The 25,801-nt window shown below is 41.7% G+C and overlaps 1 protein-coding gene across 12 annotated transcripts in view; it reads left to right on the top strand.

Annotated features, from left to right (window-relative positions):
- Window positions 1-25,801, top strand: part of NTRK2 (neurotrophic receptor tyrosine kinase 2) — a 394,884-nt gene that overhangs the window by 54,264 nt on the left and 314,819 nt on the right. For all 12 annotated transcript variants that reach the window (XR_014817742.1, XR_014817740.1, XR_014817741.1 and 9 more), the window contains exons 7-9: window positions 12,493-12,629; window positions 13,381-13,513; window positions 16,202-16,507. Coding sequence is in view for 9 of the 12 variants with exons in the window: in XM_021064645.2 (XP_020920304.1) it covers window positions 12,493-12,629; window positions 13,381-13,513; window positions 16,202-16,507 (576 nt within the window). In the remaining 3 variants the exon portion in view is untranslated. The remainder of the gene's footprint in view (window positions 1-12,492; window positions 12,630-13,380; window positions 13,514-16,201; window positions 16,508-25,801) is intronic.

The following is a 25,801-nucleotide window of genomic DNA, read 5'->3' as shown; positions in this document are numbered from 1 at the left end:
TTAAAACAATATCCGCTATGTTTAATTAGGTCACAAATTCATGGAGTTCATCTTATTTCCACCTGTTTTTTTTTTTTTTTTTTTTGGATGAAACTTGTTAGCTAACTCTAAAAGTAATTTGTAGGAGTATGGTCTTGCATATTTCAAGATTATAAACTCAACAATTTGTCAATAACTATGGCCATTGCATTTAGTTTGCAACTGGTAATATTTTAATTTCAGTTAAAAAGAAGTGTTGGGATTTATTCCTTTATAAAATGGGCTTTCTTTAAAAAAATCCCTTTTTAGTATTTCATCGTGTAAGTGTTATCTGATGAACTAATTCTCTACATTTTTTTTTTTTTTTTTGGTCTTTTTAGGGCTGCACCCGTGGCATACAGAGGCTCTCAGGCTAGCAGTCAAATCAGGGCTGTAGCTGCTAGTCTATGCCAGAGCCACAGCAATGCCAGATCCGAGCTGCAGCTCAACCTAAACCACAGCTCACAGCAACGTTGGATCCTTAACCCACTGATTGAGGCCAGGGATCAAACCTACATTCTCATGGATGCTAGTTGGGTTCATTAACCCCTGAGCCACGACGGGAAGGAACTCCTCTATGTTTTATAAACAAATACATCCTTCTTGGACCCTGATTTATCCCTTGAACATAACGGCATTTGAATAATATTTGCTGATTGAGCAAGCAATAAATGCGGGAACTATATTATATTAATGATCAGATTGGACCAGGTTTTTAATATAATAGTCCAGCTATTTCAGCTAAGTAAAGATATCTTAAATATTTATATTATTCTAGCCAAATTCTTCCATATTTTAGCATTTTGTAGTTCCCTTGGAAATTTCTGTCATCATTGCATTTCAAAAGACTCTCCTTTCTTCTTTTTTCTCTGCCCTTAGTGATTGAGCGGGCACAGTAGGCAGGGCTGAGAAATGTAACTGCACCATTCCTGTTCCCATTCACAGCACAGTCAAAACGTCTCACAATATTTTTCTAACAACCCCTCCTGCGGTGAATTACTGTAAATTTATTCCCGCTGTGAAACATGTTGTGGTCTGTTTCTCCACAAGGGCCTTTTTAACCTTAGAAAAACTGTATTAATTGCAATGCAACAAAATATATGCATGCAAAATTTCCACGTTAGTCGGGGGGAAAAAAAGAGGTTTTGTAAGCACTGGTTCTGAAGATAGAGACTGAATCACAGGAACTAATGAAGAGTGGTTATTTTCCCAGGCTGTGCTGATATCACTCCAAATAAAAACGTTCCTGCTGCTTCTTTTAGGGTTTTTCAATGACATTTTATATAACATTGTATAATCTAGATTTTTATATCCTTGGTTGGTCTTCACAGTGAGTTTTGCAGTACAGACCTTTCCGTCATTTTCTGTGGCTAAATGGAATCCTTAAAAGACAGTGTTGTTTATGCTTTAATTCTTTTTATACTATAATCATGGTTTAAATCTATGAAAGAGTATTCTTTCAGGAAGTTTTGCTAGTGGGTGAAAGGCTCTGGTCTAAGTAGGCAACACATATATTTAAGAAAGGCAGTATTTTTTTGGGTCAAATCAAAAGAATTCCTCCACCCGGGAGTTCCCGTCGTGGTGCAGCAGAAACGAATCCGACTAGGAACCATGAGGTTGCGGGTTTGATCCCTGGCCTCGCTCAGTGGGTTAAGGATCCAGCGTTGCCGTGAACTGTGGTGTAGGTCGCACAGGCAGCTGGGATCCTGTGTTGCTGTGGCTGTGGCTGTGGCTGTGGTGTAGGTCGGCAGCTACAGCTCCGATTAGACCCCTAGCCTGGGAACCTCCATATGCCACGCGAGTAGCCCTAGAAAAGACAAAAAAAAAAAAAAAAAAAAAAAAGAATTCCTCCACCACCCATTTTACTAGAAACTAGTTACCATACAACATGCTAGCCCCACAGTGAGCTGAAGACGGTAATTCAGCTGAGGGTTGAATGACTCCATAGTTACTGTATAAAACACCCTTAACAGTCCCATGGATGGAAATCAGCCTTCCCTTCGGTTTCTTTGTTATTTGCGATGACAATTTCAATTTTCCACTTTTCCAACCTTGAAACTTTAAGTGTAGAGTCTCTTGAAGACACAGCAACAAAATATTATTTACGTTGAGAAAGGTCAGTTCATAGCTGCCCAGGAGGAGAGGCCCGTTTTCTTGTGGTAAACTGATTTTAATGATTTATTTTCAAGATTTACTTTTGCTTTCCACTACAATTTGTAGTATGCATGTCTGTTTCGCATATTTGTACATACTCCATCTTTTGTTTGTTTTAAACCAGGAAAATAGATTGGTAGTAATTCCATGTTCTTAGCATTCACAGAAGATGAAAAGGAAACGCTATTTTAATACTCCATGTGTAAGTTAGATTGGTAAAAAAGCATTATTTTCTTGGCATCTTAGCCAGATTGATTTTTTTTTTATTTTCTTAAAAATGTTTACAAAGTCTAGTGTACTGCTTAGCTTCCTTTTATTAGAGATCAGGTTTTATCTACTAAAACACAGCAAGCCACACAGTGGGCCATTGCTTTTCTTTATCTTTTTAGAATAGCAAATAAAACTGTTTTTTCTAAGCTTTCAGCTGCTGTTTAGATTTTGGTGTTTAGAAGTTTTGTGGTTGCTGTCACTGTCATGACACAGCTCACACAAGCCTAGAAGCACAGTTTCCCATTTGAGCTTGGAAAGTCACTCTGCTAATTTTCTGCCATTTTTGCAAGCAGGTGTAAAGCAGCCACTTCTAAATAGGTCAGGCTGATTCTGGCTTCACTCCTGGTAGTGAAATATGTATATTTAGGGGACACAGAAGTTGGACGATATGCCAGGAAGATAGATAGAAAGTGAGTTGGAGAGAAGACAGAGAGCTGACAAAAGCCATCATTTACTTGAATATTTTTATGCACACAGAGCGATGACCCGAGGCAAAATGAACCGAGGCTTATGAAATGAGCTCACTGAAATGAGGTGAAAAAGAACACAATTCAGACCTAGAGATGGATCTTGAAAAATAAAACCCAAACTTGGCCCGTCTCAGTTATGGCAAAGCCCAGTTATTATTTCTAGAATGCTTAGAGGTTAGTTTTCTTCAATGATTAGCAAGCGAGAACGTGCCTACTTTAATTTGATGATCAAAGGGCCTGGTCCATATGGTTGATTTTCAAGAAGTGTGCACCAGGAGTTCCCGCCCTGGCTCAGTGGTTAACGAATCCGACTAGGAACCATGAGGTTGCTTGTTCGATCCCTGGCCTTGCTCAGTGGGTTAGGGATCTGGCATTGCTGTGAGCTGTGGTGTGGGTGGCAGACGCGGCTCGGATCCGCATTGCTGTGGCTCTGGCGTAGGCTGGCAGCTACAGCTCTGATTTGATCCCTATCCTGGGAACCTCCATATGCCACGGGAGCGGCCCAAGAAATGGCAAAAAGACAAAAAAAAAAAAAAAAAAAAAGAAGTGTGCACCAGTGGATGGGAGCTGAGGTGTGTGTGGGAGAGCCCTGCAAAGGAGGCAGCTGATCAATGTATTGGTTAAGGCCCCAGACAGACAGATGTGGGTCAGGGCCAACCCCTCCTCCCTTAGCTGTTTACTTGTGATGCTTCATCAGCTTTTACCTCCTCAGCTGTAAATAGGGATCCCGATGACATCTGTTTTCTACAGCTTTTAGGATGGCTGATAAGATAATAGGGAAAATATTTCAGAAGGCTAGTGTGTATTAAGTCCTTCATAAATATTACCTATTAAAGTTATCACCACTATCAATATGAATATTTAGCTTTAAATATATTTTACATTTGAATTAAGTATGTACCTGATATTTTGTCAAATTACTTCAAATAAAAGTAACAAAGCAACGGTGTGATATTACCAAGAAAAGGTATGTACTCAGGCTTGGGGAAAATAAGATCAATGGAAGTTAAATGGTTGTTTTCAAGCAGGAATTCTTAGAAATGTTTTGTTTTTTGTATTTTATTTTGTCTTTTTAGGGCCGCTTCTGGAATGTGTATGGCATTCCCAGGCTAGGGATTGAATCGGAGCTGCCCGCCTACACCACAGCCACAGCAACACCAGATCCGAGCCACATCTGAGACCTACACCACAGCTCATGGCAACGCCGGATCCTTAACCCACTGAACAAGGCCAGGGATTGAACCCGTGTCCTCATGGATACTAGTTGGGCTCATTATCACTGAGCCTCGATGGGAACTCCATAGAATTCTTAAAACTTTTAATATGGTAAGGGGCATGGTGAACATCCAGAGTTACAGAATTTCTTACAGTTTATTATTATTTTTTTAATCTTGGATTTTTTTTTTTTTCCTCCTACACAGAGCCTCTCAAGGAATTTGAGCTCCACAGAACACACAGTGGGGAAAGTTTGATGGACTAGATGATTGCTCAGGGCCCTGCCAGGTTTAAGAATAGTTGTCCAAACAAAAACCCAATGAATAATTCATGTCCCACACCCATTGTCTCAATCCTTGCTACTGGAAGTGTGGTCCTTGGAACAGAGAATGTGTTAGAAATGTAGATTCTCAGACCCCAACCCAGACCTACTGGAAAAGATAAAATATTTTTAACAAGATCTGCTGGCGCTTCATTGGCACCTAAGTTTAGGAAGCTTTGGTCTAAAGAAAGGCAGCCTTTTTGCTGGAGGCTGGATGATTTTCTGCTGAGAGCTACTGGCTGGTGTGTCCTTTCTGACCACATCCAGGTCCACAACCATTGACCCAGAGGTGTCTGTTTGCCTGGGCAGCTGGTCATCTCTTATCTCCAGTGAGGTTTCTCAGAGTGTAAAGGAAGACAGCCCGGAAGTTTAAATCAAGATCCCATTACAGTAGTGCTAGAAGCTCTTGGAAGCGATGCTGAGCTTTGCTCTGTACTTGTGCCGATTTCAAATCTTATTAAGCCAGGAAGTAGTGCCTGGCAAATGGTTTATCCTTCCTTGGCTATTCATGCCTCCCAATTCATTTTTATTGTGCTAATTAAACCTCAAGTGATATTTCAAGTACAGATTGTTTTTTCCATTATTGAATCTTTGGCCAGCATATTAATGCTGTAGAATTAACGTGAGTCAGATGCTTACTCATTTGTGGAAGACTTTACATTTAAAAGATCTAGACTTGGCCAATTTTGCACAGACTCCTTTGGAAATTGCTATGACAGGGTGATACAATTTCTCTATAAATAAAGGAGACTCACTCTTCTCTCACAAATAGACACGGAATTATTTTTTAAATGCACCAAATTCCTAGATTATGGATATGTGTTGGTATTTATAGTCCATGTGAAAATAGGTACGTGCAGTCTGGGGAGGGTAGTTTCTTGTAGTGTCGATCACCTTGATCTTTGAGTTCAAATCTCAGGTTCTTGGGCAACTTTGGAAGGTGTATTTGAGTTTTTTAAAACTCACATTCTTCATGAATTGCATGAGGACAGATACTTAACTTCAAGCTTGGTTGTAAGGATTAAATGAAACAAAACACAAATTTAAAGTACTAGACAAGAATTTCTGGTTCTTTGAATGCCCAGTAAATGCTATTGCTAATACTATAATTAAGCAGACAGTTTTAGCATTGTTAATTATGTAAAGTTAAGCTTGAAGGGGAAAAAAAGACATTAGGTTGTATGGGGGAAATTAGGATTATGACATAGCATTCTCTAATGAGAATCTCTTTATTTTACTCTTTTTCCTGCTCAGAATTTCCAAACTATTAGATGCATTTATGAAAGGTAGGAAATTTATACTTGTGGGTGCCAAGAAGCGTGTGGCTCTGTTGGTGGCATATGCTGGTGGAGGAGGTCATTCCTCAAAGATTATGACAAGTCCTGGCTCCATGGCTACTCCAAACTCAGCAGATAAATCCATTAATACACGTAAATGGGAGAGGAGTCAATAAAACTATGCTTTTGTTGTTGTTGTTTGGTTTTTGTTTTTGGCTGCACCCATGGCACATGGAAGTTCCTGGGCCAGGGATTGAACCTTTGTCACAGCAGTGACCTGAGCCACAGCAGTGACAACACTGGATCCTTAACTGGCTGAGCCAACAGGGAACTCCAAAACTTTGTGTTTTTGTGGTTGCACACTGAAAAGTAGTTGGATGAGTGGTGACTGCCTTAAAGGCTGAGAATGCTGCTTACCAAGTTGGCAGTGGGGAAAGCCAAGAGAAGAGCCCTGTTGATATGGCAACACTAATGCAAGGCTCAGAAAGTGAAAGTACAGGACACGTGAATGCAGAAGAGTGGTTGAAAGGTTTTTGTCCATCCATCCTAGGTGTATAAACTAGAAATTTATTTTCTAAAGAGGATAAAACAAAGATCCCAAGGCACTCCAAGGGGAGGTGAGCCTGTGAGAACCACAGAGAGAAAGACGGATACACATACTACCAAATATGGACATAGGGATCCCCCGTATTTACATTTGATAAAATATGGTAACTTTACACACATTCGTTCACCTGTCCATAGGGTTTATGTGTTTCTAGTAAAGGTCATATTTATATTTAGACAGCAAAGGTTCATAGCATGTGGTATGAAGACAGTGTAGTTTGAGCATGGTATAGGCACGTGGGGAGGGCTGGCTTTTCCATGTGAATGTGAGCTTAGTTTTCATCTTCAGTGGTGGGAGGTCAGTAGATAATGTAAACAGAAAAACAAAGTAGTAACCGTATAAGCATACTGTTTAGTAATACAGAGATCAATACCCAAAGAAGAAGTTAAAGGAGATGAAATGAGTGCCTCTGGGGAATAGAAAGTAGTGGCACATAGGTACTATTTTTCGCACAGCCGTTTGAATATTTTTTTTTCTGAGTTTGTAATTTTATTTTTTTTCCAGTTTTATTGAGGTGTGATTGGCATACAGCACCGTATAAGTTTAAGGTATACAGCGTAATGATTTGACTTACATACATCATGAACTGATGATTGTAATAAGACCAGTGAACATCCATCATCTCATGTAGATACATAGTTAAAGAAATGGGAAATTTTCCTTGTGTTGTACGTCGCTAGTATCTACTTATAGTTGCAAGTCTGTATGTTTTGACTGCCTTCATCTAATTTCCCCTCCTTCCACCCACTCCACCCTCAACCTCTGGTAACCACAAATCTGGTCTCTTTTTCTGAGTTTTCTAGTTAGTTTGTTTTTGAAGTATAATTGAACTACAATACTCTATTAGTTCCAGATATTCGACATGGTGATTCAATATTCTGTACATTTCAAAATGATGACCATGCTAAGCCTAGTTTTAACATGACACTGAACAAAGATATTACATTGTTATTGACTATATTCCCCACACTGTACATTTTATACATTTCACAGGGGTGTGTGTGTGTGTGTGTTTTGCAATTAATCTCTCTCACCTCTTTCTTTCCTCCTCCAACTCCATTCCTCTCTGGCAACCACCTAATTGTTCTCAGTATCAGTAACTCTGTTTCTGTTTTATGTTTGTCACTTATTTTGGTTTTTAGATTCCAGGTAAATGGGAAATCATATGGTGTTTGTCTTTCTCCGCTTTATTTCCCGTAGCATAATACCCTCCAGCTCCATCCATATTGTCGCACCTGTTAAGATTTCATTCTATTTTATGGCTAATATTCCATTTTACATGGAATGGAATATTCCATATTCCATATTATTTATCTGTTCATCCACTGATGGGCACTTAGGTTGCTTCCATATCTTGGCTGTTGTGGGTAGTGCCGCAATGAACAAGGGCGCACAGGTATTTTTTCTGATTAGTGTTTTTGTTTTCTTTGGATAAATACCCAGTAGTGGAATTGCTGGACCTATTTTTGATTTTTTTTTTTTTGTCTTTTTTTTTTTTGTCTTTTTTGTTGTTGTTGTTGTTGTTGTTGTTGCTATCTCTTGGGCCGCTCCCGCGGCATATGGAGGTTCCCAGGCTAGTGGTTGAATCGGAGCTGTAGCCACCGGCCTACGCCAGAGCCACAGCAACTCGGGATCCGAGCCGCGTCTGCAACCTACACCACAGCTCACGGCAACGCCGGATCGTTAACCCACTGAGCAAGGGCAGGGACCGAACCCGCGACCTCATGGTTCCTAGTCGGATTCGTTAACCACTGCGCCACGACGGGAACTCCTATTTTTGATTTTTTGAGGGATCTCCATACTCTTTTCCATAATCGCTGCACCAGTTTACTTTCTTACCAACAGAGCATGCGGGTTCCCTTTTCTCCATATCCTTGCCAACACTTGTTTGTTGTCTTTTTGATAATAGCCATCATGAAAGGGGTGAGGTATCTCACTGTGGTTTTGATTTGCATTTTCCTGGTGATTAGAGATGTTGAGCATCTTCCCATTCCTGTTGGTCATCTGCATGTTTTCTTTGGAAAATGTCTGTTTAGATCATCTGCCCACTTTTTTACAGGGTTGTGTCAAATTCTGCAATTCACAATTGTAATTCACAATTACAACATAGTGACCCAGTCATACATATATATATATTTCTTTTTTCATACTGTTTTCCATTATATTCTATCCTCTGCCAGTTTTTTAATTGGTTTTTTAAATGTCGAGTTGTGTAAGTTCTCGTATATTTTAGATTCTAACCCCTTATCAGATATATAGTTTGCAAACATTTCTCCCATTCAGTAGGCAGCCCTTTTCACTGTGTTTATAGTTCCCTTTGCTGTGCAAAAGCTTCCTAGTTGGTCATAGTTACATTTTTTTGTTAGTTTGTTTTTTGTTCTTTTTAGGGCCGCACTCGCAGCATATGGGGGTTCCCAGGCTAGGGGTCGAATAGGAGCTGCAGCAGTGCCAGATCTGAGCCACATCTGTGACCTACACCACAGCTCACAGCAACACTGGATCCTTAACCCACTGAGCGAGGCCAGGGATCAAACCCACAACCTCATGGTTCCTAGTCGGATTCGTTTCTGCTGCGCCGTGACGGGAACTCCACATTTCTTTATTTTTGCTTTTGTTTTCCTTACCTGAAAAAGTAAAAAAAAAATTACTCAGGACCCTAAAACAATTGCTGAGACTGGTGTCAAATAACGTATTGCTTATGTTTTCATCTAGAAGTTTTATGGTTTCTGGTCTTACTTTTAAGCCTTTAATCCACTTTGAATTGTTTTTTTTCATGGTGTGAGAAAGGAGTCCAGTTTGATTCTTCTGCATGTAGCTGTCCAACACCATTTATTCTTCAAAGCTGTCTTTTCTATGCTATGTATTCTTGCTTCCTTTGTTGTAGATTAACTGTATGTGTAAGTATGGATTCATTTCTCAGCTCTCTGTTCAGTTCCATTGATGTATGTGTCTGTTTTGTACCTGACCACACTTTTTTGATTACTCTAGCTTTGTAGTATAGTTTGAAATTAGGGAGCCTGATACGTCCAGCTTTTTTCTTCTTTCTCAAGACCATTTTGGCTATTTGGGGTCCTTTGTGTTTCCATACAAATTTTAGAATCATTTGTTCTAGTTCTATGAAAAATGCTATTTGTATTTTGTTAGAGATTGCATGAATCTGTAGTTTACCTGCAGTGTGGTCATTTTAACAATATTAACTCTTCAAATTCATGAGCATCGTATATCTTTCCATCTATTTGTGTTGTCTTCAGTTTCGTTCATTAGTGTCTTATAGTTTTCCAAGTACAAGTCTTTAACCTCCTTAGATTCATTTTTAGGTATTTTATTCTTTTTGATGCAATCGTAAGTGGAATATTTTTAAAATTTCTTTTTCTGATAGTTCATTGTGCATAGAAGTGCAACAGATTTCTGTATATTAATTTTGTATCCTGCAACTTTATCAAATTCACTGATGAGCTCTAGTAGTTGTTTGGTGGCATCTTTAGGATTTTCTACATATTGTATTCTGTCATGGTCGGTGATGGTTTTGCTTCTTCCTTTCCAATTTGGATTCCTTTTATTTATGTTCCTTGTCTGATTGTTGTGGCTAGGACTTCCAAGAATAAGTTGAATAAAAGCGGTGAGAGTGTCTTGTTCCTGATCTTAGTGGTAGTTTGTATATTTTCCTTTCTTTCTTTTTTTTTTATTAAAGTATAGTTGACTTATAATGTTGTGCCAATTAGTGTTTTTTTTTGTTTTTTGTTTTTTGTTTTTTGTTTTGTTCTCTTTAGGGGTGCGCTTGTGGCATATGGAAGTTCTCAGGCTAGGGATCGAATCAGAGCTACAGCTGCCAGCCTATACCACAGCCACAGCAATGCCAGATCTGAGCCCTGTCTGTGACCTACACCACAGCTCAAAGCAATGTCAGATCCATAACCCACTGAGCAAGGCCAGGGATTGAACCTACATCCTCATGGATACTAGTTAGGTTTGTTTCTGCTGAGCCATAATAGGAACTCCTAGATGAGTGTTTTTTATAACAAGTTTTATAGAGTTAAAGACTCTTCAAACTATGTGACTATATATTTTGATTAAAAAAATTCATATTTAAAAAAAGTCACCTAGATCATACCACTGGGTCCAAGGAGAATTTTTTTAAAAGATAAAACCATTTCTTATATCTTGCCGTGACACTCTTCTTAATACATTGGGAAGCTTAATTGTCGTGGATGTTGCCATCCAGTATTATAGCTAGGAACACCTTAGAGCTACATCTTCTAAATGAACAGTATAACTTTGTAGAGAAGAAAACAGAGAGAGGAAATGACACACTCAAGTTCACATGGTATGTGCCAGGGTTAGGGTCTGGGGGTCCTAACTCCTGACCCAGTGTTTATTCTGGGTTATGGCACTGCTTCTCTATTATCCATTTGCTTCATTGCCCTGAATAACTCAGAGTATTAGGGGGTTGTGAACCTCGTGAATGATACAGCATTGCTCTCTATTGGGTGCAGACAGAAAGGAAGGGTTCTGAAGACAGTTCTTTTCACCAGCCCCTGAAAGCCAGATTTTGTTGAGAAGTCCTCTAAAATGGGAGGAATGCCGTGAGACACATGCTGTATAAATCTTGTGGTCATCTGGTTTCAGTAATAAATAATAATGGTTTTGTCAGGAAGGACTACATCCTAAGAGAAAAGTTTATGTAGTATTGTGGAGCTGATGGGTCAGATACCACTAGGTGGGCGGCTTAGTTGCCATTTACCAGCTGTTGGAGATGAATTGCCTTATCTGACCTCTGGGTTATTCCTGAGTTAATGATGCACCCTGGTTCTGTGGGACACAGCTGTTAGGGTGAATGGCGTCTACAGCAGAGTTTCTGATACCAAGTGAGGAGCTCACCTGATGGGCAGGACCTGACATTCTGAGACCCCCTTGGAGTTAAAAATAGTGTGATTAAAAGCCATATAAACATCCAAGTGGTATAATAGCTTAATGAAGTGATAGCATTAATAAAGAAATGCCAGGAGGTCCTGTTGTGGTGCAGTGGAAATGAATCTGACTAGAAACTATGAGGTTGCGGATTTAATCCCTGGCCTCGCACAGTGGGTTAGGGATCCGGTGTTGCCATGAACTGTGGTGTAGGTTGCAGATGTGGCTCGGATTTGGCATTGCTGTGGCTCTGGCATTGCTGTAGCTCCAAGTAGACCCCTAGCCTGGGAACCTCCATATGCCATGGGTATGGCCCTAAAAAGCAAAACACAAAAATAATAAAAATAAAAAAATAAAGAAATGCCAGCTTTTTAAATAGAAAAGTATAAAAACAATACTGTCCTGAAATACTTAAAAACGTTTCTGATCTTTGATATTTAATCTGATGATGAGTACTTTCTCAGCATTTTTCCAAAAGAGAACTTTTCATTGGAATAATGATCCATAGAATTTTTTCTGTTGTATTCTAAAAAGCATGATCAATTTTACCTATGATACTTAACTGTGATTTCTTTAGCTTTGAAACATTCTAATGCTGTTATGTTTAAGCTTCATGTCTTTGAAAAAATGCTTTGAAACCGACTTCCATAGTTAGACCCTTTCAAAATCTAGTTCTAGGAAAGGGTTAGACTTATGAGTTGTTTAATTAAAAATGGATTTATGCAAATATTGTGGATATTTCCCACTCTTTTGTCTCAGACTATAAAAAAAAGTGAAAGAGAGGAAACCGGGGGGGGGGGGGGGGAATAAGATGATCTGCAGATACAATGACTACTTATGTGCCAAAAACTGGATGAATAACTGCAGAACTGAAAAAGAGATGGATGACATAGTTCTGTAAATGAGTGGGTTTTTTAAAAATAAGAGATAATTCTGCAGTGCTTTTTTCAAACTCAATGAATTTTTTCATATTTGTAGTTGTACAATTATCATCACACCCAATTTTACAACATTTCTGCAATGATATTTTTAAGAAATGTGCAAAATTTGATTTCAGGTCTCACATCTTTTGGTTCATATCAAATCCATAAAGCTTATCAACCTGGCACTTTTTCAGATCAATATGAATCAGTCTCAGAAAGTCGATAATTATTGACTTTGAAGCAGAAAGAGTTTTCAATCTGTTGCTGTTGTTTGGACAACGCATTTAACTATTTCTCTGTGTCTCCCTTTACTTTTCTTCCTCCATAGGTTTGCCGTCAGCAAATTTGGCTGCCCCAAACCTCACCGTGGAGGAGGGAAAGTCTATCACGCTATCTTGTAGTGTTGCAGGTGATCCAGTTCCGAATTTGTACTGGGATGTCGGTAATCTGGTTTCCAAGCACATGGTAAGTCTTGTGTTTGGCTGGTAAGTCTTGTGTTTGGCTGTGCATTCATAGAGATGACAGTGTCTCAGAACTTGAGATTGTATTCACCTAGTGATGGCATCAAATATTTTATAGGGCCACGTAGATTTACAGTGAGTTTTTTTGCTGTGCATTTACTTTTTGTCTTCTTTTTTATATTTTTCCTTATTTTTGAAATTTTTAAAATTATGTTTACTTTTTATTATGGTCTGTCTTAAGAGACTGGCTCTAGTTCCCTGTGCTATACAGCAGGACCTCATTGCTTATCCATTATGAATGTAATAGTTGGCATCTACCAACCCCAGACTCCCCACCCATCCCACTTCTTCCCCTCGCCCCCTTGGCAACCACACGTCTGTGTAGAGTACATTTAGTTTCTGTTCTTTCTTAAAAAGGCTGATGCAGGTTGCATATTAGTTCTTCATGCCCAATAGATCAGAAAGTCTCTAGGTCTCTGGTGGGCTTTTTGTGTCATCGTGAGCAAAGCAAGTGACTCTCCTTGTAGTCTTTTCCCTTGGAGGAACTCCAGGATTATATCCATTTCACGCGTTAAATAATTGGAACCTCAAGAACTAGAATAACTTCCGATTTACTTTGCCTGAGCCCGATTAGGCTGGAAACTTTTTTCTCATGTTGGACCCGGTTTTCTCTAGTTACGGGAAGAAACCCCAAATCTTGTCACTTTGGGTTCAGTCCTAATCAAGATTATTTTTGTCTGTTGATTCTTTTGTAGAATGAAACAAGCTACACACAGGGCTCCTTAAGGATAACTAACATTTCATCTGATGACAGTGGAAAGCAAATCTCTTGTGTGGCAGAAAATCTCGTAGGAGAAGATCAAGATTCTGTCAACCTCACTGTACATTGTACGTAATCAGACCAGCATGTATTTTTAATAGAGAATGATCGTGGGCACACTTAACTTTGTGGTCGGGGTGCTCTGGGTGCTGCTTTAGTGCGTTAAAAATACATATGCAGTGTTTCGTGTGTACGTAATGAAGAAATGTTATCAGCCCCTTTCACTTGTCCTATTTCTGCTAATCTCTCTTGTTCCTGTGTTGTCTTTAAGCTTCTTTTTCCATCTTAAGCTTGTTCTCCTGTGCCTTCCCCTGTCTTTTTGTTTGATAGAACGAATTTTGAGCTGGTTGTCCTCCTCATGTTAATAAGTTGTAGTTTAAATTCTTATAAACCAGTTTCTAAATTTTTTTCTCTGTAGAAGCAATGGGGAGCTTTAAAGTTGTGATACCTAAAGTATGGGGCTGGCTCTTCACAAACACCTAATTGTACTGCTAATATGAAAAAAAAAAAAAAGGAGGAGTTCCCATTGTGGTTCAGAAGGTTAAGAACCTGACATAGTGTCCATGAGGATGTGGGTTTGATCCCTGTCATTGCTCAGTGGGTTTAGGATCTGGCTTTGCCACAAGCTGCAGCATAGGTCACTGATTCATCTCAGATCTGGCATTGCTGTGGCTCTGGCATAGCTGTAGCTCCGATTAAACCCCCTAGCCTGAACCTCCATATGCCACAGGTATGGCCCTAAAAAGACACCAAAACAAAAACCTCATTAGTTTGACATCAAGCTTCTGTGGGGAGTTGGAGGAGTCCTTACTTAAGTTATTGAAAATTATTACCTTCAAATCTTTGATTATTATAGTCGTTTTACATTTCTATCTACTAAAACTAAGATATAGGATATTAATGTTTCTTCAGCATGTGTGCATTATTTCCAGTATTATAAACAATACAATGTATATCTTAACATTCCAGATTGTGGCATTCAGTGTAAACGGTGTAAAAAAATACATCGTCTTCACATCGTTGCACATTCTGCCATGGTATAAATTAATGAGGTTTTACTCTATTTGGATTAGGATTTGGATGGGAAAAACATGAGTGTGCATGTGTGTAGATATGGGTATTCATCACACCCATCACAAGGTATTGACACAGTGGTTACCAGTCATTCCTAACACACATTTGGGATGTAATTGTCGGAGTGATTGAAATCATCCACCTTGGGTCACTCTCAGTACTACCCCGATGCCCAATGGGTCCTGGACTCATAATTTCTCCTCATTTTGACCCACTGGGAAGCTTGATGTCAATGTTATCCCCACAGACATGCAACCAGCTTCCAAGGTTATGTCCTTAAATTAACACCTCCTAAAAAGATCATTTGAGCATGGTGGCAGGAAAACGTAGGGATCTGGGTGTGAGGACCTGGGCTGGTGGGAGGAAGGCGGGGGTCTTGTTCCTGCCCCACCATGGCTCCTGTGTTTGTAACACAGACCTACAAATAAGGGCACCCCAACTCAAAATTTTCTTAGTTGAGGTTAATATCTATGTAGTCACCAGGGTCTGGAGAATTGGTCTCTCTCAACGTTTAGATTCCAAGTAGAAAGAATAAGTGAGAAAGAGTAGGAACAACTGAGAGGTTGCAGTGACCCCACTCCGAATGTATTTGTTAGCAGGCTGTGATCCCCTCTCCCACCACCCCTCCCCTTGTGTGATGTCCACGAACAAGCAGGAGCCATGCCTGAGGGGAAGGACTACTGAATTAGACACTAGGAGATCTGGATTCTTGTTCTAGATTTTCCTCCCTCCGTAACCTTGACCAAGTCATTTAACCTCATTGCACTTGGATTTCTTCATCTGAAAAAAAAGAAAAAATAATGCTATGAGGTCTCCAAGATCTTTTCTAGTCCTTGATTTTATAATTTTCCAAGTCAGACCACATCAAAATAAACCCTTAGGAGGGATTTCAAATGTCTTCACTTAGGATAAGTACTCTGTTTAAAGATGCTACTTGATAATGTTTGTTCCCTCTAAGCATGAAGTGCTCTGTATTTAATGTTAAAATAATCTCTAGTTTGTTCAGGTTTAGCTAAGACCTCAGACATTTAAATGATCAAAACATTGGCATCTGGAATTGTAGCAAACCTGGACTGTACTATAAAAAAAAATGATGCATTTACAGAGAATTTACTGTTGACAATCTGTGAAAAATGTGTGAGTTTATCAGATCTTACTATAATAATCGATTAACATCAGTAGCAACATTGCATGGACCGGTTTTATTTGTTTTAGATGAGGAATGTGAGATCAGGGCTTCAGGCAAGATTTCCAAAGTCATTCTTTGTATTGTTTAGTGAAGTACTGTGAAAATAGTGGCCCTCAGTGTTTTGATGGTTAATCTCCAAAGTATCAAGGCATATATATTAGAAACCAGAGCCCACTTCAGATGAACCCTTTGCACTGTTGGAAATCTCTGGGATCTGTTTGGAGCTGGTTCTCACACTGACTAGATGTAAAAATGACTCTGATGCCTGGGTCTTAAGCATAGTAGGGAAAGGAATCTCTCTGAAGCTCTCTGTAGGGAGTTAAATCAACCTTGATGATGATACAAAAGAATGATGGATTCCAGAGTTGCCGGTCACGTGTTTTCTTAACCCAAACAGTGGTTGAATAAAATCCCCTATCGATGACACAGAAATCTGGAGATGGGGAGAATTCTGAGCTTTCTGATGCTATTAACTCTCTCTTTTTCAATTTAGTTGCTCCAACTATCACATTTCTCGAATCTCCAACCTCAGACCACCACTGGTGCATTCCATTCACTGTGAAAGGCAACCCCAAACCAGCGCTTCAGTGGTTCTATAACGGGGCAATTTTGAATGAGTCCAAATACATCTGTACTAAAATCCATGTTACCAATCACACGGAGTACCACGGCTGCCTCCAGCTGGATAATCCTACTCACATGAACAATGGGGACTACAAGTTAGTGGCCAAGAATGAGTATGGGAAGGATGAGAAACAGATTTCTGCTCACTTCATGGGCTGGCCTGGAATCGATGACGGTGAGTACCCATGTTTTTCCATCTGGAGAGAAGATAAGCTCCATCACGCAACCATTGACAAAATCATGCATCTGACAAACCGCTCCCCAGACCCAGGGGCTTACAGCACAGTTATTTAGTCTTGCCCATGGGTCTGTAGGTCAGCTTGGGGAGTTTTGTTCCATGTGTCTTTGGTTTGGGGTGCAAGGTGAAGAAGCAATGGCCACACAGGAGATGTGCTTCTTAGGATGAGTGCAGAACACACAAGGGCAACAAAAATTGCACAGGGCTTCTTAAGACCTGCATTCAGGATTGGCACACAGTTTCTTTAGCTTAGATGCCATTGGCCATATCAAGTCATAGGGCCAAAGCCAAGTCCAGGAACAGGGACTCATATTTCTCCTGGGGTGGTGGGATGGGGAGGAATAATTTCTGTCTTTCTCTCTTTTTTTTTTTTTTTTTTGGTCTTTTTAGGGCCACACCCGAGTCATGTGGAGGTTCCCAGGCTAGGGGTCGAATTGGAGCTACAGCTGTTGGCCTGTGTCACAGCCACAGCAATGTGGGATCCGAGACACGTCTGCAACCTACACCATAGCTAACAGCAATGCTGGATCCTTAACCCACTGAGCAAGGCCAGGGATTGAACCTGCGTCCTCACGGATACTAGTTGGGTTTGTTAACCACTGAGCCAGAATGAGAACTCTCAGAGGAATAATTTCAAACATTGTTCTGATAAACACACATGATTTTTCTCTCAAGTGTCACAGTGGCAAAACCCATGCAGATCTGTGAGCAGGTGAACTAGGTTGGGTTGGCTCATGAACTATACAAGATATACTTTCTAACTCCTTGTTACTCATTTGGGATTCAGAATCCTGCTCTCTCATCCAGGGATGAGACACCAGGTCATGGCAATGTTTTGCTTACCTGGGATGATTGAGTTGCATCCTTTGATGGGACCCTGCCTTGTTTTTCTAGGAGTGGTAATAGTTCCCATCCGACCAGTGGTTTGGGTTGGGAAATGGATGGCTGGCATCAGGTGTCCATTCTGTGGCCAGCAAGAGAATTTCAGTGTGAGCCCCAGTAACAGCAGGGACAGTCATTGTGGATTTACCTGCATTGGGCACTCTTATTCAGTGACGTGTCCTTCCTTGCTCGCCCAAACACCTGCTACCATTGTGGAGGCCGAGCCCTGCATTTGAATATCAGGACCTATGCTCGAATAGAATTCCTCACCATAATGGCCCCGAGTTAATCAAAGCCACTCAAGCTGGCTTGGCAGAGGGAGAGGGAAATTAGAAACTTGGAGGCCTGTGGGGCAGGGGGCTGCTTGGACAGCCTGTACTAGTGTGGCTCGCTGGGCAGCCTCATGACAAAGGTGACGGCTGCAAATCCACCTGCACCGAACAGTCAACAAGAAGGCAGTGATGCTCATTACACAGTACGTCTTCCTGTTATCCCAGTATTGATTCAACAGCTTTTTCAATGCACAGGCTTCCTCAGCGAGCTCAAAATGTGATCTGAATTATATAACTTTGATTTACAAACAGCCTTTCAGGAGCACATAAAACAAGCTATGTTTGGATGCCTTACCCAGACACCCTGGCAGTTGTTGCCTGTTTCATTAAATCTTCCTCTTAATTGGCTGCATTTGCTGTAGTAAATCGCTAGATTACTGTGTTCCTTTTCTTCCTGCATGTTTGGAGGAATAACAGCTTTAGAGTTAAATTCAGAGACTCTGCTTTGGGGACAACTGTTGTGTTTTTTTCTCTCTCTCTGTTTTAAAGTACATTTTTATTTAATTTTAAGTATGTAGGAAAGTTGCAAAAATGCTCTCTAGAGTTCCCACATACCCCACACCAGTTTCCCCATTACTGACATCTTGCACGACTTAACATCTGTCAAAACAAAGAAACTGGTATTGGTACAGGGCTCTTAACTAAACTTCAGGCTTGATGTGAATTTCACCAACAACTGACTTTTTGAAACTGTTGGAGGTGAATTTGATTCCAGGGTGAAGGTCTGGCATTTCAAAGTTTCAGAAGTGGTCTTTGTGCTTTGAGATGACCACTGTTCTGTCGGTATAAACCCAGGAGCTTCTATTTTAGATAGGATTTTGATGTATTTTCTTTTGAACATTTCTGTGTGATACCAATATTTGGTAGAGTTTAACTCCTCTTATCCGTGTGGCCTCATCTTTATTGATCGCTTTTGCTAGTTTTAACGCAGCGGGTGATAGGAAAGAATGGTTTTCTTGCATAAGAATAACTTGGAGTCTCTCAATAGTCCCTTAAAAGGACAGACTCATTTATTTAATTTTATTTATTTTAAAAAATTTTTTATTATAGTTGATTTACAATGTTCTGTCAATTTTTGCCGTATAGCAACGTGACTTAATTATATATGTATGGAGTGGATAAGCAATGTACCTCATTGCTTATCCACTCCAAATGCAAGTTTGCATGTACAAACCCCAAACTCCCTGTCATTTATTGATCTAAACCAAAAACGAAGCCAAATTTTATAGAGATGTTCTCTCCCCCCTTTTCTTTCCATTTTCTGATTCATTGATTCCTTTTTATCAGCTCCTTAATATAAATACAACTTTTAGAAAAGACTTGTTTTCTTTTTTTTTTTTTACTTAAGTGTTTACTCAAGGATTAGCTCTCAAGGAGTCATAAGTGAAAGAGACTTGGCCCAGGGTGACAGTGGATATAAATGGTCCTCGTGGGCCATAAACCCATGTGCCCAATTAGAGACTGACCTCACTTGGCCTGTGTGATAGAATCTTTGTGGGTACTTAGGAGATTTGTAACCCTAGCCTACAGATAATGGCTTTTCTTTGAATGGCTTTCTTTCCTTCTTAACCCTCCTTCAAACTAGAAAAAAATAAAGCATATGTGTGTGTGTGTGTGTGTGTGTGTGTGTGTGTGTATGTATACATAGGTAATTTCCCTGCTGGCCTAAATATACATTCCATGTTAAGGACAACAGGTCACGTTTGGGTTTATATTCCTTGAGTATTTCTGCTGTCATCCTCTAGTAATTGCCGAAGATGTTTAGCTCTCACAAATCTTTAAGATAAGACGTTTCAGCTACTTTTTCCCCTAGTTGTTTTGATGAAATTCCCCCCTTTTCCAGAAACTGCGAATTTCTGGACTTACCAGGAAGCAGGCGGCCTGGGGTCACTGTGCAGCCGGCTGCATCATTGGAAGCATTCAAATGGCAGCCCCTTTGGTCTTTGGGAACGTGCGTTCCTCTTGCAGTTCAGAACTGAGATTTCCGTGAAATGGTCCCATGGCTTAGGAATGCACCCTCTGTTTGGAGACAGAGAATGAAGCATGTTGAAAAAAATTAAAACAGAAATCAGAACAAATAAACAGAAAGTCCTCGTTAAAACGCAAATGGTTGAAAGAGCATCACTGATGCCCTGATGGTCCCTACTGCCTCCCACACCGCACGGTGTGGGAGACCCTGGATGTGATGGCGGATGCTCTGCTTTTGCACTTGGAGGAGGGTGAGGTGGAGAGACCCTGAGCCCGCACCAGCCAGGCCAAGGGGGTGCCATCAGTGGGGTGTGAGGATGTGAGGCAAGCAGCAAAGATCCCCCCGTAAGGCCTCTCCAGAGCGCTGGCACCTTGCAGACTCCGCCACTGGACACCAGCCCCAGCCGGTGAGGGGGCTGGTGAGGAGGGGCAGGTGTTATCAGGTCTTTAGATGCCAGAAGGCCCCGGGTACCAGGCCACATCAGCACTGGCAACCTGGCCAGCAACTGAGAAAGGGAGGAAAGACTTTGCCAAAGTCCAAACACTAGATTGATCATTCTGGATCCCGTGTTTAGAACTGAACTCAGCTCTGGTCAGTTTTGCCACGACAGACAACTTTCAGCTTCAAAATGCAATCTTGAGGAGTTCCCGTCATGGCTCAGTGGCTAACGAATCCAACTAGGAACCATGCGGTTGCGGGTTTGATCCCTGACCTCGCTCAGTGGGTTAAGGATCCAGTGTTGCTGTGAGCTGTGGTGTAGGATGCAGACGCAGCTCGGATCCGGCGTTGCTGTGGCTCTGGTGTAGGCTGGCAGCTGCAGCTCCGATTGGACCCCTAGCCTGGGAACCTCCGTATGCCGCGGGAGCAGCCCAAGAAAATGGCAAAAAGACAAAAAAAAAAAAAAAAGCAATCTTGAGAGCCATGGTGTTTATCTTCCTAGCGCCCATAAGGGCACTCCGTGTGACAGTCAAATTCATTTCATTTCATGTTGCTTTTCCATGGGCCCTTGATGATTTATTCACCAGGAGAATTGTCTGGCTTGTAGAACAGTAGCATCCTACTCTTTACTGCACCTTAGAATCAACTGGTGCGTTTTAATTGTTATTTTATCTTATTTTATTTCACTTTAAAGACACATTCCTGGGGCCCATCCCTATCAATTCTGATTCTGTGGTTCCAGGATGCGACTTGGGCTTTGACATTTTTTCATTTTTGAGATTCCCCAGTGACCCCAAAGTGCAACCAAGGCCGAGAATCGCCAGTTTGAGTGGGAGCTTTGACCTGGGTCAGATTTTTCTGCTTGTTGTTGAGTGACAGACTTGAGGTTGCAGAGGAAGTCTCAGCTGAGAGACAGGATGCCCCTTCTGATTTGGAAGTCAACTCTGGACTTGATTTCAGGGTCTGTCTCCTCTCCCCTCCCAGTTCGGGCTGGCAGCATGGGGGTGGGGGCTGGAGCTCCCTAATGACCTGTCAGCTCCTGTGCTGCCCAAGGGGAAGGGGCAGATGGGGAATGGAGGGCAGGGAGATGTGCTGGCTGGTGGCTTTGTGCTCTTGGGACCTGGGTGTGTTCAATGCCCATTTATACTCTTCTTTCCTGGAGACTTTTATGGGGTTTGAGGGGGATTCTTCTCTCTGGTGCCCCCTTTTCTGCAGTTCCCACGACATAAATAAATCTCTATCCTGGCTGCTGGAAGCGGTTCTTTTCTAGGCACCCTAGAATGCAGCTTTGTGCTTTTGGGGTCCCCCCTAGTCTTTTAGCCTCCCTGCACAGACTTCCTTTTCCTCTCCTCTTGGGGACCTCTTGGAGTCTCAGCATGAATCGGAGGTTTCAAAGGACATGGATTCAGTTCTCAGCCACCTCCTTGGTGAATCCCACCCCTGAGTGTCTCACGTTCACTTTGGCATTGGTTACTAAGGCGGGAAGAGTCTTGCTGAACATTCAGTTATGCTAGAGTCCTTGGATTTCAAACAATTTGCCAGATCTCTCTGAGGCTTTGACAAACAGAGGGTGCCAGGATACCCACCAACAGGCGATAAGATACAGTCCTTTCTCTCAATAAATAGAAAACACTTCAACCACCCATAAAATGATAAAAGACAGGTAGAGTTCTCTGCGCTATACAGGAGGTCCCCGTTGGCCAGTCATTCATAATCTCTGTGGGAGAAGAAGCTGAGAGAGAATGGATGTGTGGATATGTATGACTGGGTCACTTTGTTGTAACAGCAGAATTTTCACAGTCTTGTAAATTAACTATGCTCCAATCAAACTTAAAAAATGATAAAAGATGAAGCAACACCTGCGCTTTGGTTTCTGTCCCCTGCTTCTCTTTGTGGTTGCCTTCATCCTGGCTTCTAATTCTTTGGGGTGTCCCTGTCCTGCTATTAGGCAGGACCTGCTTGTGGAAGGAAGCCTATTCAGCTGAAAAGATGGAGAAATTATAGGCAGTAGAGAATTAAGCATCCCTTTGAATATTCTCTTTTTGTGGCGGTCATTGAACAGAAAAACTAAGTGGAATAGGTAGAAAAGTAACCCCTTTACTTTTAAGGACTTAAACTCCTATCTATGGCTGTTGATCTGAATGACTCATTCAGTGTTCTGAACTTAGAGTTTTAAGGGGAGTTATCGCCCACCCTCCCCATTATTCAAAGGGAAGCTTGGCCCCGTGGAAAGGGGTTGGGTTTAGGACTCCATTCTGATGCACAGGAGTCCCATCTTTCAGGACCTGTGTGGCTTTGAGCAACTTTCTTACCACCTCTGAATGTAGCTCTCCCGCTCTAGAAAATGCAGGGTTCTGGCACTGACTTAGAAGGTGGTTGTGCAGATGAGGGTGTCTGGGAGTTCCCTCCTGGTCCCTGATCCCTCCTCTCCTGAGGGAGGCGTGAGGGCATAATGACCAGGTGCCCATCCCTCACCTCCTTGGGTGCTTGTGCTCTGTAGCCATTAGGAAGACTTTTTTTTTTTTTTTCTCAGAGCCACTTTCCCCTCAGCTCTGGCTTTGTGCTCTATCATCTGAAGGCTTGGTCTTGCCCAAAGAGGACTTCCGGACTTTGCCACCTGCCGACATGAACTTTTTAGTCTTGGTCCTTTTAGGAGAAAGCTAAGTCAGCGATGGGTTCCTAGAGGCAGGGCTTGAATATAAGTTCTCTTAGGAGTTCAAGCTCTTTCTCCCCTCCCTGTTTGGAGTGAACTCAGAGCTGTGCCACTGGGAACAAAACACATCTGTTGCCCTTATCCCTAACTTTTTTTTTTTTTTTTTGCAGCCCCTGTCCACCCCCTCAATCTTTGGGTATGCTTGTTTCAAATTTAGTTTATGTTTTACTGAAAAATTAATATCCATTTTGTCCCCTGAGGCCTTTGAGTTTGGTTACACATGCCACAGAGTTTTAAACCAGGGTTTCTCAAATGAGCAATTAGATCTCCTGGGGATTCTGTTAAATGCAGATTCTGATCCTATGGGGGCTGGAGCAGGGCCTAAGCCATCTGCCTTTCTTTCTTTTTTTTTTTTCTTCTTTTTAGGGCTGCACTGGGGCATATGGAAATTCCCAGGCTAGGGGTTGAATCGGAGCTTCAGCTGCTGCGCCTGTGGCATAGCCATAGCACAGCAACTTGAGATCTGAGCCACGTCTGCTACTGACACCACAGCTCATGGCAACGCTGGATCCTTACCCCACTGAGCAGGGCCAAGGATTGAACCTGCATTCTCATGGATACTGGTTGGGTTCTTAACCCACTGAGCCGCAATGGGAACTCTGCATCTGCCTTTCTGATAAGCTCCCAGTTGGTGCTCAAAATCCCTGGACCCCATTGAGTGGTAAGGAATAGTTTACTTCTACTCTTCAGAGCCTGGGGAGGGGTGAGTCCAAGGCATCCATCAAGGTTACCTCACTGACTCTCCAAGGATATTAACTAGCAATAATGATGAACATGTGGAATGGGTGGTGCACAGAGATACTCTAATCGAGCTTGCAAAGATGGCTTAAGGAGGCTTGAGAGAGTGCATAGAGACGGCCGTGCAGACGCACACATAGAAGGTGTGGGGTTATCTGAGGATACATCCAAGAATCTGCTGTATCCTATTTAGCTTACAGGTCCAAAATAAGACTTGTCTAAGGTGAAACTGATCCATTAGGTCACAGGAATTCAATCCCCCATAGAGAAAAGCCCTTCCACGAATGCGAACGTGAGTGTGGAGGCTGAGTGAAGGTTAGAGGTGGTGACGGTGCCTTTTCAAGCCGAATTCTAAGCAGAAGTTCCCTGCAAGGAGACTGCACGTTGAGCATCACAAGGAAGAACCCTGAAGCCTTTGCTGACGTCTTCTCCTTAGGTAACACCCGTCCCAAGACTGTTCCAGGTCAGATGTTACTGGACGTGTGAGCGCGTTGATTTTTTTTTTTCAGAGGGGATTCTCTTTGTCAAACTCGTTACCCAAGTGATTCATACCTGAGGCTTGGAGCAAAACCTAGCCATAGCGCTGGATGATAAAATACCCGGTTTTCAAGCTTCCCATTCGTTAGGCAGTACATAAAGAGTGCCTCTATGGCCCACTCATTCAGGAAGACTGTCACAGCTCAAGGATGCTCATTCACACACGCAGTGGGAGGTAGTGACTTAGGCTTCCTAATTCAGGAGCCGTTGTGTCCTATGCAAAACACGTGTCAGGAACAAACTATAAATATTGGAAGTGTTTTCCCCACAGCTTTTCATTTGCGCTGCTATAACCAAAGATTCATGACATCTGGACGAACTGGAGCGCTCCACAGCCCTGAGACGTGCCCCCCAGTGGGCAGATTTAGACTTGGTTACTTTGGCCAAAGAATGTAAGGTGAGGAAGTTTCCCTAAATGGGACACATTAAGAAAATATAAAGCCTCCCCGCCACTTGTTCCAAGGCCATTTGTTAGGACCCAGGTCCTGTGTCCCAGGTGTGAAAGGGCAGAAAGTTTTACCTGCTTTTCTGCCCTAAAAACAAAGCAGGGTCGGAGTTCCTGTCATGGTACAGCAGAAACAAATCCAACTAGGAACCATGAGGTTGGGGGTTCGGTCCCTGGCCTTGATTAGTGGGTTAAGGATCCTGTGTTGTGTTGAGCTGTGGTGTCGGTCGAAGACGTGGCTTGGATCCCACATTGCTGTGGCTGTGGTGTAGGCCGGCGGCTAAGCTCTGATTAGACCCTCTAGCCTGGGAACCTCCATATGCTGCAGGTGCGGCCCTAAAAAGCAAAAAAAAAAAAACAGAGAAGGTTATGGTTTGGCTATAGACTCCTAATAATCATGGTAATTAAGATTTTTACTTAAATAGCTCTTTACATCTCCAGAGTACTAATGTTAATTAATTATGCCTCTGGAAGCTCCTGAGGAGGTGCCAAGCCAATGCTATTATCCTCTCCTGGCGGGTGGGAGACTCCTTTGTTGCAGGAAAAGGGAAGAGGTTTCCCCGCAGACATCCTGAACCCCTGAGGTTTTCAGGTCCTGAGTTCAGCCTGCCATTCAGAGGGGAAGAGCAGAAGGATCTGGAAATCAAAAGGTGGACTGCCATGAGCTGTGAAACACTGTTGATAAAGCAAGGATGGTTTATTTGAAAAGAACAAGTGTTTTGCTATCCCTTTATCATACAAGAGTCTTTGAAATATTTTTTTTTTCAAGATCACACTAGAAAGAGTCTGCAAAAAGAATTGAAAGAAAGGTCTCCTAAAAAAGTTTTTCTTTAGCGCATGAGCAAGAGACTAAAAGCTTTAAGGCAAGAAACAGATGTGTCTTCTGGCCTCCACTATTATTTTTATCTTCAGAGCAGAATGGAAAGTGAACCCTCTGGTCAGACTACCCTATCTTCCTGCAATTTTTTTTAAACCTACAAATGGGTTTTTCCTTTTACTGTGGAGTTTTACAGCTAAAAAGTCATAAAGATTTACTCATGAAGATTTATATAAAGTCCTAAGATTTACTCGCGAGCTATAAATGAGATGAGAAGATGGAAGTCAGTAGGTCCTCATATTAAGGCATTTAGCATGGAATTAAGAGGATGGTGGAGTGCTTTGTTTGATAGTGTTTGGT

This window comes from Sus scrofa, chromosome 10, assembly GCF_054392235.1.
Source record: "Sus scrofa isolate SSC_HxYL_T2T_F1_AM1 chromosome 10, Sscrofa_HxYL_maternal_Yorkshire_Landrace_v2.0, whole genome shotgun sequence".
NCBI classification, from domain to species: domain Eukaryota; kingdom Metazoa; phylum Chordata; class Mammalia; order Artiodactyla; family Suidae; genus Sus; species Sus scrofa.
This window is presented reverse-complemented; position numbering and strand designations above follow the sequence as displayed.